Genomic DNA, 20,513 nt, shown 5'->3' with positions numbered 1-20,513 from the left:
GCAAAACTACTGAAAAGAGTGAAAACTGAAGAAGATTGTGAATCACTACAGAGAGATCTAAATAAAGTACAAGAATGGAGTAGGAAGTGGGAGATGGAGTTCAATACAAAAAAGTGTAGTATAATGGAATTTGGAAAAAGCAAAAACAGAATAACAGGATCATATAATTTGGGAGAAGAAGGAATAAAAAAAGTAGAAAATGAGAAGGACCTGGGAGTCATTGTTATGAATAATATGTCACCTGAGAAACATATAAATAAGATTTTTGGAGAAACTTATAATTTAATAAGAACAATCAAAGTGGCATTTACATACCTGGATGAAGAAATGGTGAGGAAAATCCTAATCACCCTGATAAGACCAAGATTAGAATATGCAGCAACGATATGGTCACCAAGTACAAAAAAATGTATAAAAAAACTTGAAAGAATACAAAGAGCAATCACAAAACTGGCACCAACACTCTCAAAACTATCATATGAAGAGAGACTACAAAAACTTAAACTACAGACACTAGAGCAAAGAAGAGAGAGAGGAGATTTGATAGCTATTTACAGAATCATGAAAGGCATAGAAATTACTGATAGAGAGAATCTGATAAAATGGGATGACAGAAATACAAGAGGACACGGAAAGAAAATAAAAAAAGACAGCTATAGAAGAGATTTGAAAAAGAACAGCTTTCCTCACAGAGTAATAGACAGTTGGAACAAGTTAGATGAGAAAGTGGTGTGTGCAAAAACAATACATGAATTTAAAAATAGTTTAGATAAAATGAGATATGAAGACGGGACCCCACGAGCATAGCTCCCCTTCCCGTAAAATACAACTAGGTAAATACAACTAGGTAAATACATACACACGAACGCACGCAAATGCCAGGTGCCTTTATCAGTTACCACCAGGCTATCACACGTGTCATAAGATTTTTTGTCCTGGAAATTACCACCCATGGCTAGTTCATCAAAACGGTTTAGTTATACTATCGCATACAAGCTACAAGTTATATGGTATGCCAAAGAACACTGTAAAAGAGCAGCAGAAAGACACTTTGGACTGCCGCCTACCGAAAAAATGATTCGGCAGTGGAGTTCTATATATCTACATCCATATTTTTGACATTTTTATTTTATTTTTATGAAAATAAAACCACCCTTGGACGATGAAAAATGTATAGTATATTTACTAATCACCAACCAGTATCATCGCCATACAAACAAAATCAGACAAGTGATTTCATAATGTAAACAATACGTCCAATACGTGTCGTCCTTGCTTCTTATGTTTTTGTGTTCAGTGGTTGGGTATATGGTGAATGTGTTCTTGTATGAGAATGACTTCTTTTTTTCTTAGAAATTTCTTTCAAATATTAGGGTGCGTCTTCCATGATGCAGCGTCTTGCAAGCCGTAAAATACGGTACATCCTTATTTTATATCATTGTAATTTTTTTTCTTTTTCGGATATTCCAGATTTTTCCTGAGGATGTCTCTAGACAAAACATTGAGAATTAAATGGATGTATTTAGTGAACTTGTCTTTGCTCACCCTCCCCAAATGGTTGGATCATTGTCAGAAACCTTAACTATGAACAAGATTATCAACTGTCAGAATGCTGTCAATTTTAATACTACATGTATACAATAGAATCTGCTTCTATACAGGACAGAAACATGGAACATGAGAGAGGAAGAGTGAAGGAGTTTGAATGTGTTTGAGATGAAATGTCTGAGAAGTATGATAGGGGTTACTAGGCTAAATAGTGAGAAATGAGGAGGTGAGGTGGAGAACAGGGATGGAAAGCAAGCTGGGAGATAGGGTTGATGAAAGAGTACTGGGATGGTTTGGACACATGGAAAGAATGAGTGAGGAAAGATTGGTAAAGGAAGTGTGGAAGGCGGAGGTGGAAGGAGTGAATATGAGGGGGCATCCTAGGATGAGATGAATGGATGGGGTGAAAGGGGCTTTACAAAAGAGAGGAATGTCTGTAGAGGAAGGACGGGAGAGGACAGAAGATAGGGGTGAATGGAGAAGGGTTGTGTATAGATGAGGCTGTGATGCATGAGAGGGAGTGGGTGGGGGATGGGGGGTGAGGAAGTATGTATGAGAAAAAATTTGACGCAGCCCGAAGGGATTTCTCCCCGTCTTCTCCTTTTCTGCAAGAGGGGACGGAGAGGGGCGGTCACCAAATTTATGAAGCAGCCTTGCTGTGGATGTGCTGTGTCTTGCGACACTGCTTCTGACCCAGGGCAGTGGACAGGGTGCAGGGATGACCCGTCATCCAGGAGGTGCCAAGATAGGAGGGAGGGAGGAGGGTGGAGGGGAGTGGAATATATAGGAAATGGAATAGATGGGAGTGGTTTCTATGCCTTTTTCTTTTTGGCTACTCCCCCTGTGTAAGGGGGAAAAAGCCTTTGGTATATGTATAAAAGCCCAAAAAACATTCTTACCTTTTGCTTAGGCTTTCTTGCATATCTGCCTTACCAGGAAAGTAGAAACTGATAAGGACTGTGAAGCACTGCAGGAAGACCTGAACAAGGTATGGAACTGGAGTCAGAAATGGGAAGTGGACTTTAATACTAAGAAGTGTAGCATAATGGAGTTTGGAAAAAGCAAAAACAGAATATCAGGAAAATATACAATTGGAACCAAGGAAGTAAAGAAGGTAGGATCCGAAAAAGATTTGGGGGTAATTATCACAAACGACTTGTCCTATGATAAACAGATTAACAAAATTGTCGGGGCGACTTACAACTTGCTAAGATCAATAAAAGTGGCATTTGCATACTTGGACGAAGACACAATAAAAAAAATATTGGTTACATTGTGGTCCCCCAGTATCAAAACGAATATAAAGAAAATAGAAAGAATCCAGAGAGCAGCTACAAAAATGGCACCTGCACTTGCAAACCTATCATATGAGGAGAAATTGGCTAAACTGGAGTTACCGACGCTGGAGCAAAGAAGAGAGAGAGGTGACCTACTGACCACCTACAGAATCATGAAAGGCACAGAGATACTTGATAGAGAAGACTTACTAAACTGGAACAAGAGAAGCACAAGAGGGCATGGATAGAAAATAAAAAAAACAGCTATAAAAGAGAACTGAAGAAAAACATTTCCCACATAGAGTATTGGACACTTGGAACAAACTGGACAATGAAATAGTATGCACAAAAACCATTCATGAGTTTAAAAGCAAACTAGACACTGCGAGATACAAAGGCAGGACACCACAAGCATAGCTCCCCTTCCCGCAAAATACAACTAGGTAAATACAAAAATCTGATCCACACAACCCCTACCTTTCCTAAACCCATACTGTTCTACACCAATTACTCCCTCTGTTCCTCTATTAATCCTTTAAATCAAAACCCTCTCATAAGCCTTCCTAACGACACTCAACAAACTATATATGCATGAATATACAGTACATTACATGCATATACCAAAGGCTCTTTCCTCCTTACAAGAGAGGTAGCCAAAACACAAAGACATAAAATCCACTCCCACCCATACCATCCCCCACATACTCCACTGCCATTTACCCCCCTCCCTCCCCCTTATTTGGGTCCTCCTGGATGATGGGTCATCCCTGCATCTCACCCGCTGCCCAGGGTAAGAAGCAGTGGGCAGCACATACACAGCAAAGCTGCTTCATTAAATCACCAACCCGCCTCTCTGTCCCCTCATGCAGAAATGTAGATGGGGAGAAATCCCTTTGGGCTGCATCAATTTACACATATGAATATATATACATAGGTAAACACCTAGGAGATAGCACACCTACAAAAACACTTATATTTTTCAACAAAATCAGCTCCCAGTATAGTAGCAGCTTTTTTTACTGCAAATGATAATAAAAAAGGAAACCTGCAATACTATTATAGTTTATTGCAGCCTGCCACACTATTGGATAATGAAAATATTACAAGAGCTTTAACTAGAAATCTGACATAAAAAGAAATAACCATTATGAAATGTTATGTTCATAACATTTTCCTGAGACAAAGTGTAAAATTCAGTCACCTAAATTGTGACTAATAAGAATTTCAAATAAAAATATCTATAGTATAAATATGGTATGTGCTATACAAAAATTATATTCACTAATATAAGCCACATGCAATATAAAAAAGTTGACCTATTACAGTCCACTGCACAACCTATGCCACAACAGATCACAACCTATTCCTGTGACTGCCAGGACCAATGATGAATATCCGGAAGTTGTGGTCCTGCAAAATGTGTCGGAGTCATTCCTGCCAACCATCCTCGAAACCTGTCAATACTCTTTCATCTAGAGGTGTGCCTCTGAAGGCATGACACTTACGGTGGTATTCTTGAAAAAAATTCTTTCCTTATATAAATCCTTGGAAGGGAAAGATTTATATAAGGAAAGAATGATTTTTTAAGAATACCACTATAAGAATCTTAGTGGAAGGGAAAGATTTATATAAGGAAATAATTATTTTTTTAAGAATACCACTGTAAGAATCTTACAGTGGTATTCTTAACAAAAATTCCTCCCTTGTATAAATCTTTCCCTTCCAAGGATTTATATAAGGAAAGATTTTTTTAAGAATACCACTAAGTTTCCAGACCAAGCCATCTCTCTACCAACTTTTGACTGCATTTCCTCCATCTTTGCACAAAAAGATAAACATCTAAGCAAGATGCTGTAATGACTGCCATTTATTTTCTATTGTTTGTTTGTTATTATTTGTCTGTTTATTTGCTTGAATTTCATTTATTATTATTTCTCTGTCAATTTATTATTATTTACTATTTACCTGTTTGTTTATTATTTCACTATACCTAAGCATTTATTTTATTCATTATTTATATTATTATAATTTTTATTTTTTTATCATTATTATATTTCATTTTGCATCCGACCTAGTTATGGACCAAAAAGTCTCCTGTTGGCATGCTCCGCCTTTGTAATCCTTTGTAAAAGAGCTGACAATCAGCAACTGCTCCCCTCCTCATGCTCCTATAAACCAGCAATTAGAAACAGTCCCACACACAAAATAATTGTTGCCGCAAGTATCAGTGTGGAAAGCCTGCAGCCCCACAATAGCTGCCACGAACCATCAGACCCTCTGGAAAGAAACCTTGAATTGTTGATTCTGTTGTATTGATGTATTTACCTAGTTGCATTTTGCGGGAGGAGAGCTATGCTCATAGTGACCCGCAGTTGTATCTTTCCACATCCAGTTCTTTCTTAAAATCATGTATAGTCTTAGCACTCACTGTTTCCTCTTTCAGTCTGTTCCATGTATCCATTACTCTGTGTGGAAAGTTGTTTTTTTCAGATACCTTCTGTAACTGTCTTTCTTAAGTTTCTTCTCATGTCCTCTTGTCTTTCTTCTGTCCAATTTTAGTAAGTCATCCCTATCAAGAATTTTCATCCCTATGTCATCAGCTCAAAGTACTGGGAGGAAGTGAACAACTGCCAGCTGTCAGCTCTCAGTGTATGGAAAAGCGTAAGGACCACATGTGAAGTTGTTTGAAATCTTGACCCCAGTCTGGAGAACAAGTGTCAATACTTCAGGGCAGCTGATGGAGGTGAGGGGGTTGTGAGGTTTTGAATAATAGGAATCTCCATCCTCCAGAATCACTATAAGCAAAGATTTGCCACTGATCCCTCCCACACTCGTGCAAAAGTCCAAAACCTCTTCCTATAGAGATCAACAGGAGGGGGGACAAGGACTGTTACCAGCTGTTGCAGGGCTGGGATTTTATGTCATTTGAATTCAAGGAAACAACTGTTATTATTATTATTCAATGACTACTTCTGAATGGAATTACTGGGTGGAAAAAGTCTGTAGCAGTTGCATGGCAATCAAGAGTGGTCTAGTTAGATGGGGCCATGATTTGTTTTGCCATAGAATGTGTCTTTGTTGTTGTTGGTAGTAGTAATAAATAAAAATAATTATCTATATACAAAAGGCTTTTTCACCCCTTACCAGGGAGGTAACCAAAGTCAAAAGGCAACTTCCCATCCCCCACCCATTCCACTCCCATCCACCACCCCTTTCCTCCCTCTCATATTAGGTCCTCATGGATGACAGGTCATCCCTGTGTCCCACCCACTGCCCTGGGTCAGATGCAATGCAGCAAGACAAAGCACATCCACAGTAAGGCCACTTCACTTAATCTACAACCCCCACCTCCTCTCTGTCCCCTCATGCAGGAAAAAAAACAGACGGGGAGAAATCCCTTCGGGTTGCATCAAAATGTCATTCCTACACATAACCACTCCCTACCCCCCTCCCCCAATTCCCTTCCTTGCATCACAGTATCATCTATACACAGCCTTTCTCCACTCACACCCATCTCCTACCTTCTCCCTCTTGCTCAATGCCTCTTTCACCCCATCCATTCATCTCATCCTTGGTCGCCCCTTCACATTCACTCCATCCTTCCACACTTCTTTTACTAATCTTTCTTCACTCATTCTTTCTTTCTTCAAGTATATTTCATATATATATATATATATACATATAAAATTAGGTAAACATATATACATATACATATATTATTATACGATGTTTAGTTTTGTGTAGTTTCTTTCCTTATTCAATCAATACATAGTTTTTTCCTTATTCAACCAATCACATATTCAAAATAATTAGTGCTAGTCCTTATATTTACATAGACAAACATACTTAACCAATAATGGCATGTTCCTCACATTGATATACATATTTCATATATAATTCCTATCACTCCACATATTTAAAGCTAAATTTTCTTTAACAACTAATACTACAATACTCAGCGTATCATACAATTCATAGAACATCAGTCAATCTTCACTATAATTGAGTAATAATATAAGGATTTGTAGGCAATGCTGCCTCCACATGAGTCTAAATGGCTCTATCCTCTTTCCTCATGTCTTACAGTAATTTTGTTTCTTCTTTGTGTTTCACATCTACATTTGTCCTTCCACCTACTTTTTCTTTATATATTACTTATTTATATAAACATAAGACAAATAACTTCTATTAACTCTATGATGAAATATTAGTTTCCCTAAGCTGAATATAACTTCCTTGCAGTAACCAAAATTACCAGAGTTGAATATAGATACCAAAGGGTTGACCATCAAGAATCTAAGGCATTGAAAGTGATAAACAATGCACAGTTTTTTACCACATCAACTATGAAGATGTTATAATCCATATATTTGTTCCAAATGCCAAATATTTTCCTGCATTTGGATCTTACAAAATTTAAACACACTCTTCACCAATGACTTTCTGACATGAGCTATGGCCCTTAGAGACCTAAAATACCCTAATTTATATAAATCCTCCAGAAATATAAAAGGAGTGACTATTTTGTTGCAGAGTATTGGGTAATGTCACCCTTTAATTTTGTGCTCTTGAGCAAAGCATGGCTGCCAGCTGTTCGACGTGCTGTCTCCTTCTGTGGATATATTCCATAGCCTCCCACAGCATGTTCACCAGGATCTCGTCACTGGTTTCATCTAGCTGTATGTCAAGGGAAAGCTGTGGGGACAGTCTTGAATATTTTATGCCGCACATGGCGCACCAGGCTCGAGCACGGTCTACAGTTCGGTTGTCTGCCATAGTCGCCTAAAAAAAGAAATCAAAATTATTCATAATTGAAATATCTGACTAGTGTGTGTCATGTATTCGCCTAAAAGAAGAAATACAAAATTATTCGTAATTGAAATATCTGACAAGTGTGTGTCATGTATAGTCGCCTAAAAGAAGAAATACAAAATTATTCATAATTGAAATATCTGACAAGCGCGTGTCATGTATAGTCGACTAAAAGAAGAAATACAAAATTATTCATAATTGAAATATCTGACAAGTGTGTGTCATGTATAGTCACCTACAAGAAGAAATACAAAATTATTCATAATTGAAATATCTGATAAGTTTGTCATGCATAGTCGCCTGAATAAAGAAATACATAAGAATATAAGAATGAATGAGACTGCAAGAAGTCATAAGGCCTACATTAGGCAGTTCCATGTCTATTACCACCTGTCATCCCCATCCATAAAGTTGTCTAACCATTTCTTCAAACAACTGATAGTTTCAGCGCTCACTAGATGGTTACTAAGTCTATTCCGTTCGTTGACCACCCGATTAGTAAACCAATTCTTGCCTATTTCCTAACTCTACAGAAAAGGAGCTATATTCCCTGTTTCCACTGACCAAACTTATCTATAAATTTGTTAATTATTCTAGATCAGACTATATACTCAAGTACAAGTCCATTTTATATAAAGGCAAACCCATTCTGGTTTAGAAATCATTGATTTATGACTGCATTGCTCGATCCAAGTTTCTGAAAGTAATGGAGTACCAAAACAAAGTAATCAATATGCTGACATATAAAATTTACTTCAGAAAACTCCCACTAAAAAATACTTCATAATATATAACATGGTCACTATAGTTACCTGATCAATCAGGAGTTTGGCCATGTTTGATAACCCAAAGGCCATTCTGACAGTTCCCCAAATACTTTCTGGTCTGAAGCAATCAATAGCTTCTACCTGCAATAATAACAAATGTTAATTGGTCAAATTGATGATATGTAAAAGGTGAGACTGATAATGTGAGGCTGTATTTATTCTATTTTATTTTTCATTATATTTATATATTTATTCATTTATTGATACACATACTTCTGTGTGTGTATATATATATATATATATGATGTAAGCAGAGTAGGAAACACAGGAGTCTTAGTCTTGAGTTTATTCCCGACTAGTTTCGCAGGTATGCTTTTTCAAAGGAATGGGTTTACAAACGGGCTGAGGGCATTATATACATGGGGTGGACCTCACTACCTCCTCGTGTTACCATAGTTGGTGACGAGTGTGAACATTACATTGTGGCTTTTAACAATGATGAAATTTTACAATCAAATATGATGATAACACTAATAACAAAGAAATTATTAATAGTAATTGTAACAATAGTATATATATATATATATATATATATATATATATATATATATATATATATACACACACACATCATGAGCTTTTTCCCCTTTACAAGGTAGGAAGTTAAAAGGCAAGTACCACTCCCACCCATTCCACTCCCATCCACCACCCCATTAACCACTCTCATCTTAGATCCTCATGGATGATGGGTCATCCCTGTATCCCATCCACTGCTCTGGGTCAGAAGCAATGCAGCAAGACACAGTACATCCATAGCAAGGCCATTTCACCCCATTCCATCCCCTCATGCAGATAAAAAAAAATAATAATAAAAAAATAAATAAATAAATAAATAAATGAAAAAAATGGAGAGGAGTCCCTTCGAGCTGCATCATAATATTCACACATAACCAATTCCTGTCCTACATCCCCCACCCTCTCCCATCCTTGCATCACAATATCATCTATGCACAGCCATTCTCCATTGAGCCCTATCTCCTGCCTTCTACCTTGCCCAGCAAACATTACCCTCTTGCTCAATGCTCCCTTCACCCCATCCATCCATCTCATCCTCAGTCATCCCTCCAAGTTCACTCCATCTACTTCTGCCTTCCATACATCTTTTACTAATATTACTTCACTCATTCTTCCCATGTGTCCAAACCATCCCAATACTCTTTCATCAGCCCTATCTGCCATCTTTTCCATCCCTGCTCTCCTCCTCACCTCCTCATTTCTCACACTATCCAACCTTGTAACTCCTATCATACTTCTCAGACATTTCATCTCAAATACATTTAAGCTTTTCCTCCACTCATAAATTCCAAGTCTCTGCCCCATACAGTGCTGTTGGCACAATCACCCCTTCATATAGTCTCCTCTTTACATCCATTCCCAAATGGCTATTTCTCATGACACTTTTTAATCCCCAAAGGCATTTGGTTCCTTCTCTCAGTCTACAATCTACTTCCATCTCCACACCTCCCTTTCATGCCACACACTTAAAGGTTGGTAGAGGCTCAGACTCTCAGCACGGTGGTACCGGGTTCAAATCCTGCACAGGGCTGAAATTATTTCAGTATCGCTGTACTTCGAGTCGTTACTCCAACTCTCTTGGGCGGGGAGTTGGGGGTGTGTGTGCATGTAGGGTCATAGCATTACCCATAGATTGGTCATACGAGCTCTGAACTCTCTTTCGGGAGGGAAATAGCTGTCAATCACGAGTCCAACATGTGATCCAAAAAGACCAAGTGAATACCTCCTCCAGCTTGCCTCCTTTAAGACTTACTTCCAACACACTGCCATCCTCTTCTCCAGTGCACCTCATTACTTTTTACCTACATTTACCTTCAAATTTCTCCTTTCACATAGCCCCCAAAACTCCATCATTAACTGGCTTAATCCCTCCTCTGACCTTGCCACAAGTGCAGTGTTGTTGGTAAACAACAACTGGCTCATCTCCCACTTTTCTCTATTTTCTTTAACCATTTCCAGCCCTCTGCCCATTACCTTCTCCTTTACCTCCTACATTACGCCATTCATGCCATGGCAATGTGACACATTCCTGTCACAGTCCCAACTTTACCTCAAACAACTTGCTCTCTCTTATTTCCAATTTAACTTGGGCTCTGCTACTATTGTAAACACTCTTGACTGTTCACTTTCCCTTAATCCCATATATCTGCAAAATCTCCCACAGTGCCTTTCTGTCATAAGCCTTTTCCAAATACATAAAGGCCCAAAAAATATTGTTACCTTTTCCTAAAGTTTTCTTGTTTCCAGATCCATAAAGGCCCAAAAAATATCCTTACCTTTTCCTTAAGCTTTCTTGCATATCTGCTTTACCACAAAACTCTGATCTATGCAATCCCTACCTTTCTTAAATTCACACTGTTCCTTACCAATTACTCCCTCTGTTCTTCTCCTGATCCTCTCAATTAAAACCTTCCCATATGCCTTCCTAACCACACTCAACAAATTCATCCCTCTGAAACAACTACACTCACACTTTTCCCTTGTAAAGCAGAACTATACAGGCACTCTCCCATTCCTCTGGCATTCTATCCTCCCTTAGGCAGACCTTCCCTTAATGTGGTTGTTTAATAACAACCTCACTAACCAGTCCACTATTACTGTACCTCCCTTCTTCAGACATTCCACATTACACACATCCAACACAGGTGCCTTACCTACTTTCATCATTTTCAAAACTACTTGCACTTTATCTTTTCTTATTTCTCCTCCATTTTCCTTTCCCATCACTGTCATTCTCTTAGTGTCTCCCACTGCTACTACCAATCCCTCCTTATCCTCCTCCACTAAATACTCTGCCCCTCTTCCCCTTACCACCTCCTCTTCTGTTAACATTTGTTCATCTGTGCCTTTTACCTTTTGTTCTCCGCTTTACTCACTGCCCCTTCCTCTCTTAACTTCATTCCAAAACGTCTTTTTATTAATTTCAAAACTTTGTCATACTCCTCCCCCATTTTACATCTGTTCTCTTTTACCTTTTATTTTGCTTCTCTTCTTTTTTCTTTTTACCTCTCATATGTTTCTCTCATCCTACTTTGCAACCAGTCCTTGAATCCTTGCTTCTTCTCTTCTACAACCTTCTTCACCTCATCATCCCAATCTTTCCATCTATTCCCTCCCATCCTTATATATATATATATATATATATATATATATATTCATATATACACATATATGCATATACCAAAGGCTCTTTTCTCCTTACATGGGAGGTAGCCAAAAGACAAGGCATAGAAACCACTCCCACACATTCCATTCCTTACATACTCCACTCCACTCTACCCTCTTCCCTCCCTCTTTTTGAGGGGGGGTTGTCATTTACTTATCTCAACACAATGAATTTCTTTATTTGATAAAGTCACTATCTAGTTTGGGAAGTTGGAATAAATAATGTTACAATTCTTTATGATTACAGTGAACCTGTAAATCAAAATCATGATAAACATGTTTGTATAAAAAAAAAAAAAAAAAAAAAGTGAGTACATGGAAAACATTGTGGGGCTTAATTAACTACAGGGTGGTAGCTACAGCCAACAAAGTTAATAAAATTCTACTTCTTAAAGGTAGAACACATTCACCTGGGTTGACAAAAGGTTTTAAAAGTATGGCTATCACACACTTTAAGATGCTGGTTTATGAAGACTGTGCATGAGTCAGAAACTACCTGTAGAAGATCAAAGACATTACCTTTGAGACAGGAGGTTTGCCAGTGCCAAGGGACACAACAATGATTGGTTTGGAAACTTCTGACCCACGACCTACTGCATTTAAGGCTACATTGTGCTCTGCAATTTCTGTTAACAAGTCCAAGGTTGGGTTGTTTGATATCAAGCCACCATCAATGAATCGACCATAAGCTCTGCAAGGATAACAATGTAATACCTTTGGTCAGTAAAAAAGAATCCTGTTTATCAAGAGGCTTCTTCCCCCTAATAAGGGAAATGGCTGGCTATGGCATGCACCCAGCTCTAGTCATGCCACTCCCATCCATTACCCATTTGTCTCCCTTTTATCTTATTTTGTGAATGAAGGGTCATCCTTATCCTGCATCCACTGCCTGTGCCAGAAGCAATGCAGAACATGAAGCATATGCACAGCAGGGCCAGCCACTTCATTTACAAGGAGACCCTATTTCCTCCTCCTCTCACACAAAAATAGAGAAGACAAGATGTTCCTTCAGGCCATGTCAATTCATAGTCCATTCACAATCATTCTCCTCTTACGCCCATCTCGTCTTCTTCCTTCCCTGTTCAACAGACATTCCCCTTTTACTCAAGGACCCCATCCATCCATCTCATTCTCAGTCTTCCCCAAAAGTTCACTCAATCCACCTCTGCCTTCTACATTCTTTTTGCAAATCTTTCATCACCAATTCTTTACATGTGCCTAAACCATCCCAGTATTCTTTCATCAGCCCTATTTACCATCTCTTTTTACACCCCCCCCACACTCTGTCATCACCCCTTCATACAGCCACATACATTCTTTTCTTTGCATCCATCTACAGATACCTATTTCTCACAACACTCTTAATTTCCCCCCAAGATATTCACTTGTTCCCTTCGCTCTCCAGGTTACCTCCACCTCCACTCCTCCATTCCCTGCTACATGTGGCCCTAAATATCTAAAACCATCCATTTCCTCTAATATCTCTCCTTTAAGATTTACCTCCAGCTTACTGCCACCCTCTCCCCTTGTACATCTCATAATCTTGCTTTTACCCACATTAACTTTCAACTTCCTCCTATCACATACCATCCCCCACTCTGTCAGCAACTACCTCAGACCCTCCTCTGAACCAGCCATATGCACAGAGCCATTCACAAACAACTGACACCCTTCTACCTCCACTCTTTCCAACCACCTCCAATCCATTGCCCATCACCCTTGTGTTTACCTCACATACCCTCCTATCCACATACACATTGAACAGCCATGGCAACATAACACAACCCTGGCTCAGCCTCACCTTCACTTGAAACCACTCACTCTTACCATTCACAACCCTAACACAAGCTCTACTTCTCATGTAAAAACTTTTGAATGCCTTTAACAGCTTTCCCCCTATCCCATACATCTGCACAGCTTCCTACAATACCATCCAGTCAACCTCATCATATGCCTTCTCTAAATCCATAAAGGACCCCAAAAAACATCCTTACCTTTTACAAAAATAAAATGAAATGAAAAATCTGAAATATACCATTGCCCTGAAATCTGTACCAACACATTTTTATTTTTATTTTATTCATTTTCTATTTTATTACTTTTTCTATCATTATCATTATTATTTTTCTTATAGTTCCTCTTTACAAGGGAAAAGGGGACAAGTGTGAATGTAGTAATTTCAGAGGGATTAGCCTGTTGAGTGTAGTAGGGAAGGCTTATGGGAGAATCTTAATTGAGAGGATTAGGAGAGGAACAGAAGGAGTAATTGGTGAGGAACAGTGTGGATTTAGGACGGGTAGAGGTTGTGTAGATCAGATATGTGAGAAAGCTATAGGAAAGGGGAAGGATGTTTTTTGGGCTTTTATGGATCTGGAGAAGGCTTATGATAGGGTAGACAGAAAGGCACTGTGGGAGGTTATGCAGATTTATGGGATAGGAGGAAAGCTTTTGGGAGCTGTCAAGAGTTTTTATGTGAGTAGTAGAGCATGTGTTAGGATTGGAAATGGAGAGAGTGAGTGGTTTGAAGTAAAGGTGGGACTTCGTCAAGGATGCGTTATGTCGCCCTGGCTGTTCAACTTATACATGGATGGGGTGGTGCGAGAGGTGAATGCTAGGGTAGTGAGTCAGGGATTGGAGATGGTTAAAGAAAATGGAGAAAAGTGGGAGGTGAGCCAGCTGTTGTTTGCGGACGACACTGCGCTTGTGGCAGGGTCAGAGGAGGGATTGAGGAAGCTGGTGGCAGAGTTTGGGAGAGTATGTGATAGAAGAAAGCTAAAGATAAATGTGGGTAAAAGTAAGGTGATGAGATGTACAAGGGGTGAAAGTGGCAGTAGACTGGAAGTGAACATTAAGGGAGAGCGACTGGAGGAAGTGGATAGTTTTAGATACTTGGGTGCAAGTGTAGCAGGAAAAGGTGGAGTGAAGGTGGAGGTAGAATGTAGATTGAGAGAAGCGAGTAAATGCCTTGGTGGTTTAAAGAGTGTAATGAGAAATAGACATTTGGGAATGGATGCGAAGAGGAGACTGTATGAAGGAGTGATTGTGCCAACAGCACTGTATGGGGCAGAAACGTGGAACATAAGAGAAGAAGAGAGGAGTTTGAATGTGTTTGAGATGAGGTGTCTGAGAAGTATGATGGGGGTTACTAGGCTAGATAGAGTGAGAAATGAGGAGGTGAGGAGGAGAACAGGGGTGAAAAAGGATTTGGGAGAGAGGGTTGATGAAAGAATATTAGGATGGTTTGGACACATGGAAAGAATGAGTGAAGAGAGACTAGTAAAAGAGGTATGGAAGGCAGATGTGGAGGGAGTGAACATGAGGGGACGTCCTAGTATGAGGTGGATGGATGGGGTGAAGGGGGCTTTGGGGAAGAGGGGAATGTCTGTTGAGGAAGGAAGGGAGAGGACGGAAGACAGAGGTGAGTGGAGAATGGTTGTATATGGATGATGTTGTGACTGCATGAGGAGGAATGGGCGGGGGGGTGGGGGTGGGGGGTGGGGTAGTATGTGTGAGTAAATTTTGACGCAGCCCGAAGGGATTTCTCCCCGTCCTCTCCTTATATGCAAAGGGGGACGGAGAGGGGGGGTCGCCGATTAAATGAAGCGGCCTTGCTGTGGATGTACTGTGTCTTGCGACACTGCTTCTGACCCAGGGCGGTGGGCAGGGTGCAGGGATGACCCGTCATCCAGGAGGTGCTCAGATGAGAGGAAGGGTGGGAGGGGTGTGGAGTGTATTTAGGGATGAAATGGGTGGGAGTGTTTTTATGCCTTTCCCTTTTTGGCTACCTCCCTTGGAAGGGGGAAAAAGCCTTGGTATATGTATGTATGTATTTTTCTTTCTTTCTCTTTCTTCCTTTCTTAAGGGGAGACATGTGAACTAACCCATTAAAGACAACTGCAAAAACAAAAATGTTCACCTTTACCTGAAATACGAAGGTGCAGCACCAGATGCCCGAGCTGCACGCCAGACAAGCTGCTGATCCGGGCTAGATGTGGGGACAAATCCATTTCCTTCTGTAGCCTGCAGGATCTGTTCCCCACTCTCATAGTTGCGGAAAAGATGGAGGTCGGCTGGGAACCGGTCTGCTAGAACACCTGTCACAACCACTCTGTAGGTCACAATGATACCCATTGTATCAGTGTGATGAGTCAAAATGGGACCAATTCACTATGGTCTTGGATCACATGTTGAACTTGTGATTGACAACTATTTCCCTCCTGGAAGATAGCTCAGAGCTCGTATATGAGGTCTATTAGAAAAGTATCTGACTTTTTTTTTTTTTTTTTTTTTTTTTTGCAAAAACCTGATGGATTTGAATTAAGCGCGCTTGCATGAGCCAACTTTGAACCTTCGTGCGCATGTATGAACTTTTTCCTGTCTGTTGATAGCGTCAGTTGCTGGCAAGCAGCATTTGCGTGAGGTAGTGTGTCGTGCTCTCGACGGTTTTTCATTGCAAGAAAAATGACAGAATGGCTGGAGCAGCACCACTGCAGCAAATTTTGCTAGAAACTGGGCGACAGCCATGGAAACCATTTGAAAGATTCAGACGGCTTTCGGTGATGATGCTATGGGCATCATACAGATTAAAGAGTAGTACAACCTGTTTAAAGATAGCCATACAACAGTGGAGAGCGAGCCACACTCCAGTCAGCCATCAACATGCCGAAATGACTAGGTCATTGCCAAAGTGAATGCTGTGGTGATGTGGGAATGTTGTGTGACTATCTGAGAAATTGAGGAAGAGGTGAGCATCAACACTTTTTTGGTACATTCCATTGTGACCGAAGATTTGGCCATGAAGAGAGTGGCGGAAAAATTCGTGCTGATGCTGCTGACGGCAGAGCAAAAGCAACTTTGGGTTGAAGTCTTACAGGACATGCTGGACTCCACAAACAGTGACCCCAACTTCATGAATACTATAATCACTGAAACCAAATCCCAGTCGTCATCATAGTGGAAGCAATGAAAAACTACCGAGAGTACTACACACTACCTCATGCAAATGCTGCAAGCAGGAAAAAATTCATGCATGCACGCAAAGGTTCAAAGTTGGCTCATGCAAGGGTGCTTGATTCAAATACATCAGGTTTTTTAAAAAAATAAAAAAATAAATAAATAACTAAAGTCCAATACTTTTCTAACAGACATCGTAAGACCGATCTATGGGTAATGCTATGACCTTACACACACACACACACAAACACATTCGGAAAAGGACCTTGGAGTGATAATCAGCAATGACATGATACCGGACAGACATTTAAACAAAATAGTAGGTGAAACATACAACCTACTAAGGTCAATGAAAGTGGCATTTGAATACTTAGATGAAGAAATTATAAGAAAAAAAATATTAGTCACATTGATTACACCAAAACTGGAATATGGAGCGACACTATGGACACCCAGTACTAAAAAGAATATAAGGAAACTAAAAAGAATACAGAGAGCAACAACAAAGTTGGCACCAGCTCTTTCCAAATTAACATATGAACAAAGATTATTGAAACTAGAACTACCAATGCTATAGCAAAGAAGAGAAAGGTGATCTACTGACTATATATAGAATCATGAAAGGAATGGAAATCCTTGACAGAAAAGATTTACTAAAAAATGACAATGGAAAAACAAGGTCATGAAAAGAAACTCAAAAAGGACAACTATAGAAGAGATAGGAAAAAGAACAGCTTCCCACACAGAATGCTGGATATATGGAACAATTTTGATGAAAAAAGTGTGTGCAAATACTATTCACGATTTTAAGAATAAACTTGATGCTGAAAGATACAAAGACAGGTTACCATGAGCATAGCTCCCTTCCTGTATAATACAACTAGGTAAATACACACCCACAACTCCCCGTCCATGAGAATTGGAGTAACAACCTCCAGTGCATCGACACTGAAATTATTTCAGCCCTGGGTGGCATTTGAACCTGGACCTCCGTAGTGGCAGCCGGGAACTCTACCAACTGTGCCTCGAGTGGTATTCATGCAGAATGGACATCAGAAAGAATCTTCATCTTCCTGCTACCCATCCTCGAAATCTCTCAACTCTCTCACCTCCAGATGCAACCTCAATGGAAAGTCTTTGGACTGGTCCCATGATTTCTTTCCGTCAATTTCAATTGTATTTCCTCCACCTTTTCACACGTGGAGTGGATGATAACCGGTAATTGTGTCCTTCTTCCTCTTGCCGCTGAAGGCCAGTGACATTATAATTGTACCACAAAGAAGAGAAAGAGGCTATTTATAGAATCATGAAAGGAATGGAAATCCTAGATAGAGATGATTCATTAAAATGGGACAATGGAAAAACAAGAGGACGTGTAAAAAAAATCTAAAAGAATAATTATAGAAGAGATCTGAAAAAGAATAGCTTCCCACACAGTGGTGGATACCTGGAATAAATTAGATAAGGAAACAGTATGTGCAAACACTATTCATGATTTTAAGAAAAAATTTGATGCTGAAAGATACAAAGGTGGGTCACCACGAGCATAGCTCCCTTCTCGTATAATACAACTAGGTAAATACAGTAATATAACACAGAAGACAACAGTCATCCAAACTTTCTTTCCAAGGAGATCTATGGGACGATTCCAGGACTGTTGCCAGCTATTGTGGGGTTATGGGTTTCCAGTCAAGGAAATCAAAGAAATAAATATTATCATTAAACAAAATATTGTACAAATCACTGACATTTCTGTATGTATATGAGCTGGTGTCCAACCCCTCCTCAAAAATGAAAGAAAACCAAATATTTTTAGTGAACAGGGCAGCCAAGGGTAAAAATACTTTTCCATTAAATTTGATTAAATACTAATCAAGTATTTAATCAAATTTAATCAAAAGTTGACGCAGCCCAAAGGGATTTCTCCCCATCCTCTCCTTTTATGCATTGGGGAGACGGAGAGGGGGGGTCGCCGATTTAATGAAGCGGCCTTGCTGTGGATGTGCTGTGTCTTGCAACACTGCTTTTGACCCAGGGCAGTGGACAAGGTGCGGGGATGACCCGTCATCCACGAGGTGCTAAGATGGGAGGGAGGGTGGAGGGGTGTGGAATGTTTTCGGGGATGGAATGGGTGGGAATGATTTTATGCCTTTTCCTTTTTGGCTACCTCCCTAGTAAGGGGGAAAAACCCTTGGTATATGTATGTATGTACTATTTACCTGTTTATTATTTAACTATACCAATGCATTTATTTTATTTATTATTATTTATATTATTATAATTTCTATTGTATTTTATTTATTTCATTTTATTATTTTATTTCTTTGTCATTATAATATTTTTTTTTTTGCATCCGACCTAGTTATGAACCAAAAGGTCTCCTGTTGGTATGCTTCATCTTTGTAATCCTTTGTAAAGGTCTATGGGAAGGCCACAGGAATATTGCCAGTCAGTATGGAGCTATGGATTTCCAGTCAATGAAATTCAAAGCAACAGTTATTATCATTATCATCATTATCACATAACACTGAATAATGCATAACTAAAATGTCAACATTTCTCTCACTTGGGGCCTCGTAGTTCTGACATAACTGTGTGTTCCCCAAGCTCTTCCATTAATATCTTCTCCAAGGGTTTCTCGTCATATGGCCTGGTGCCTTTAAATACTGCGTCTTTCATTCGGAAATATAGCCCCTGCATGTACCTCGTACTTTTACCTGTAGAGGAGAGAAGTAAATTAAAAGAATATTCCGAAGGCCCTTTCCCCCATCTGATGGGGTTGACCTAAACACCTCACTCTCAAAGGGTCATCCCTGTTCCCTATCAAACTCGAGTTAAAAGTAGTTTATCTACCTAAATAGCAAAAGGCTTCCTCCCCCTCACAAGGGAGATAGCTGGCCAAGACATGTCCCCACCCTTCACCCATCCATTTCCCTTTTATAAATATTAAGCTTCTTGTGGATAAAGGACCATTCCCTGCCCCCTGTTTGGGTCAGACAATGTAACAAGAAACTGCACATCCACAGCGGGGCCCAAAAGCCAAAACTGGTTTACTTGCACCACTATTTACGTGGCAACTCTCCCTTCTTGTCCCCGCACAAGGCAAAGGAGAAGACGAGGAGAAATAACTTTGGACCGCATCAGTTTATTGTCCAATCACAACCATTCTCAACTCACACCTTCTCCAACCTCTCCTTTCCCTGATAAATAGCCCCTTTCATACCATCCTATTCTCGGTCTTCCACTCATGTTCACTTCATCCACCTAAGGCTTCCGGGCTATTTTTGGTAGTTTTCTTCACTCATTCTTTCCATGTGCACAGACCATCTCATTATTCTTTGATCAACCCTACCTGCCGGCTCCCTTTCCACATCTGCTCTCCACCCCATCTCCTCATTTCTCATTCTATCCTTGTACATACATACATACTGTATACCAAAGGCTTTTTCCCCCTTACAAGGGAGGTAGCCAAAAAGAAAAAGGCATAAAAACCATTCCCACCCATTCATTCCCTAAATACACTCCACTCCCCTCCACCCTCTACCCTCCCTCTTATCTTGGCACCTCCTGGCGGGGTACCCACTCTCGCTTCATGACGCCTACATAAGCGTCACCATACTGAAGAAGTTAAGATCGTCTCCATCTTTTGTCACATTAGAAATCACACCACCATAGCAAATCAGTTTAACATTTCATCTCAAACACATTTAGCTTATTTTCTACCTCCTTGACATTCCAAGTCTCTGTTCTATACAGTGCTATGGGCACAATACCCAAACTCCATCCCCTCATACAGCCTGCTCTTTGTGATCAGCCCTAGATTCATAAATACACATAACCCTCGATTTAACGGACAAATGCATGCAGACCCTTGTCTGTTATTTGCAAAAGTCTGCTATTTGAAAATTGGGTCCGT

The 20,513-nt window shown here is 39.8% G+C and overlaps 1 protein-coding gene across 2 annotated transcripts in view; it reads right to left on the bottom strand.

Annotated features, from left to right (window-relative positions):
- Positions 1-3,869: 3,869 nt before the first annotated feature.
- iPLA2-VIA (calcium-independent phospholipase A2 VIA) overlaps positions 3,870-20,513 on the bottom strand; it is an 85,378-nt gene continuing 68,734 nt past the window's right edge. For both annotated transcript variants that reach the window (XM_076182224.1, XM_076182223.1), the window contains exons 11-15: positions 19,164-19,314; positions 15,567-15,752; positions 12,164-12,335; positions 8,450-8,545; positions 3,870-7,607 (exon numbers count right to left, since the gene is read on the bottom strand). In XM_076182224.1, coding sequence (XP_076038339.1) covers positions 7,380-7,607; positions 8,450-8,545; positions 12,164-12,335; positions 15,567-15,752; positions 19,164-19,314 — 833 coding nt within the window. In that variant the 3' untranslated portion in view covers positions 3,870-7,379. The remainder of the gene's footprint in view (positions 7,608-8,449; positions 8,546-12,163; positions 12,336-15,566; positions 15,753-19,163; positions 19,315-20,513) is intronic.

This window comes from Oratosquilla oratoria, unplaced genomic scaffold (genome assembly GCF_046742065.1).
Source record: "Oratosquilla oratoria isolate Oo_2021 unplaced genomic scaffold, ASM4674206v1 SCAFFOLD53, whole genome shotgun sequence".
Classification (NCBI taxonomy): domain Eukaryota; kingdom Metazoa; phylum Arthropoda; class Malacostraca; order Stomatopoda; family Squillidae; genus Oratosquilla; species Oratosquilla oratoria.
The sequence above is the reverse complement of the archived record's forward strand: the minus strand, read 5'-3'. Positions and strand labels throughout refer to the sequence as shown.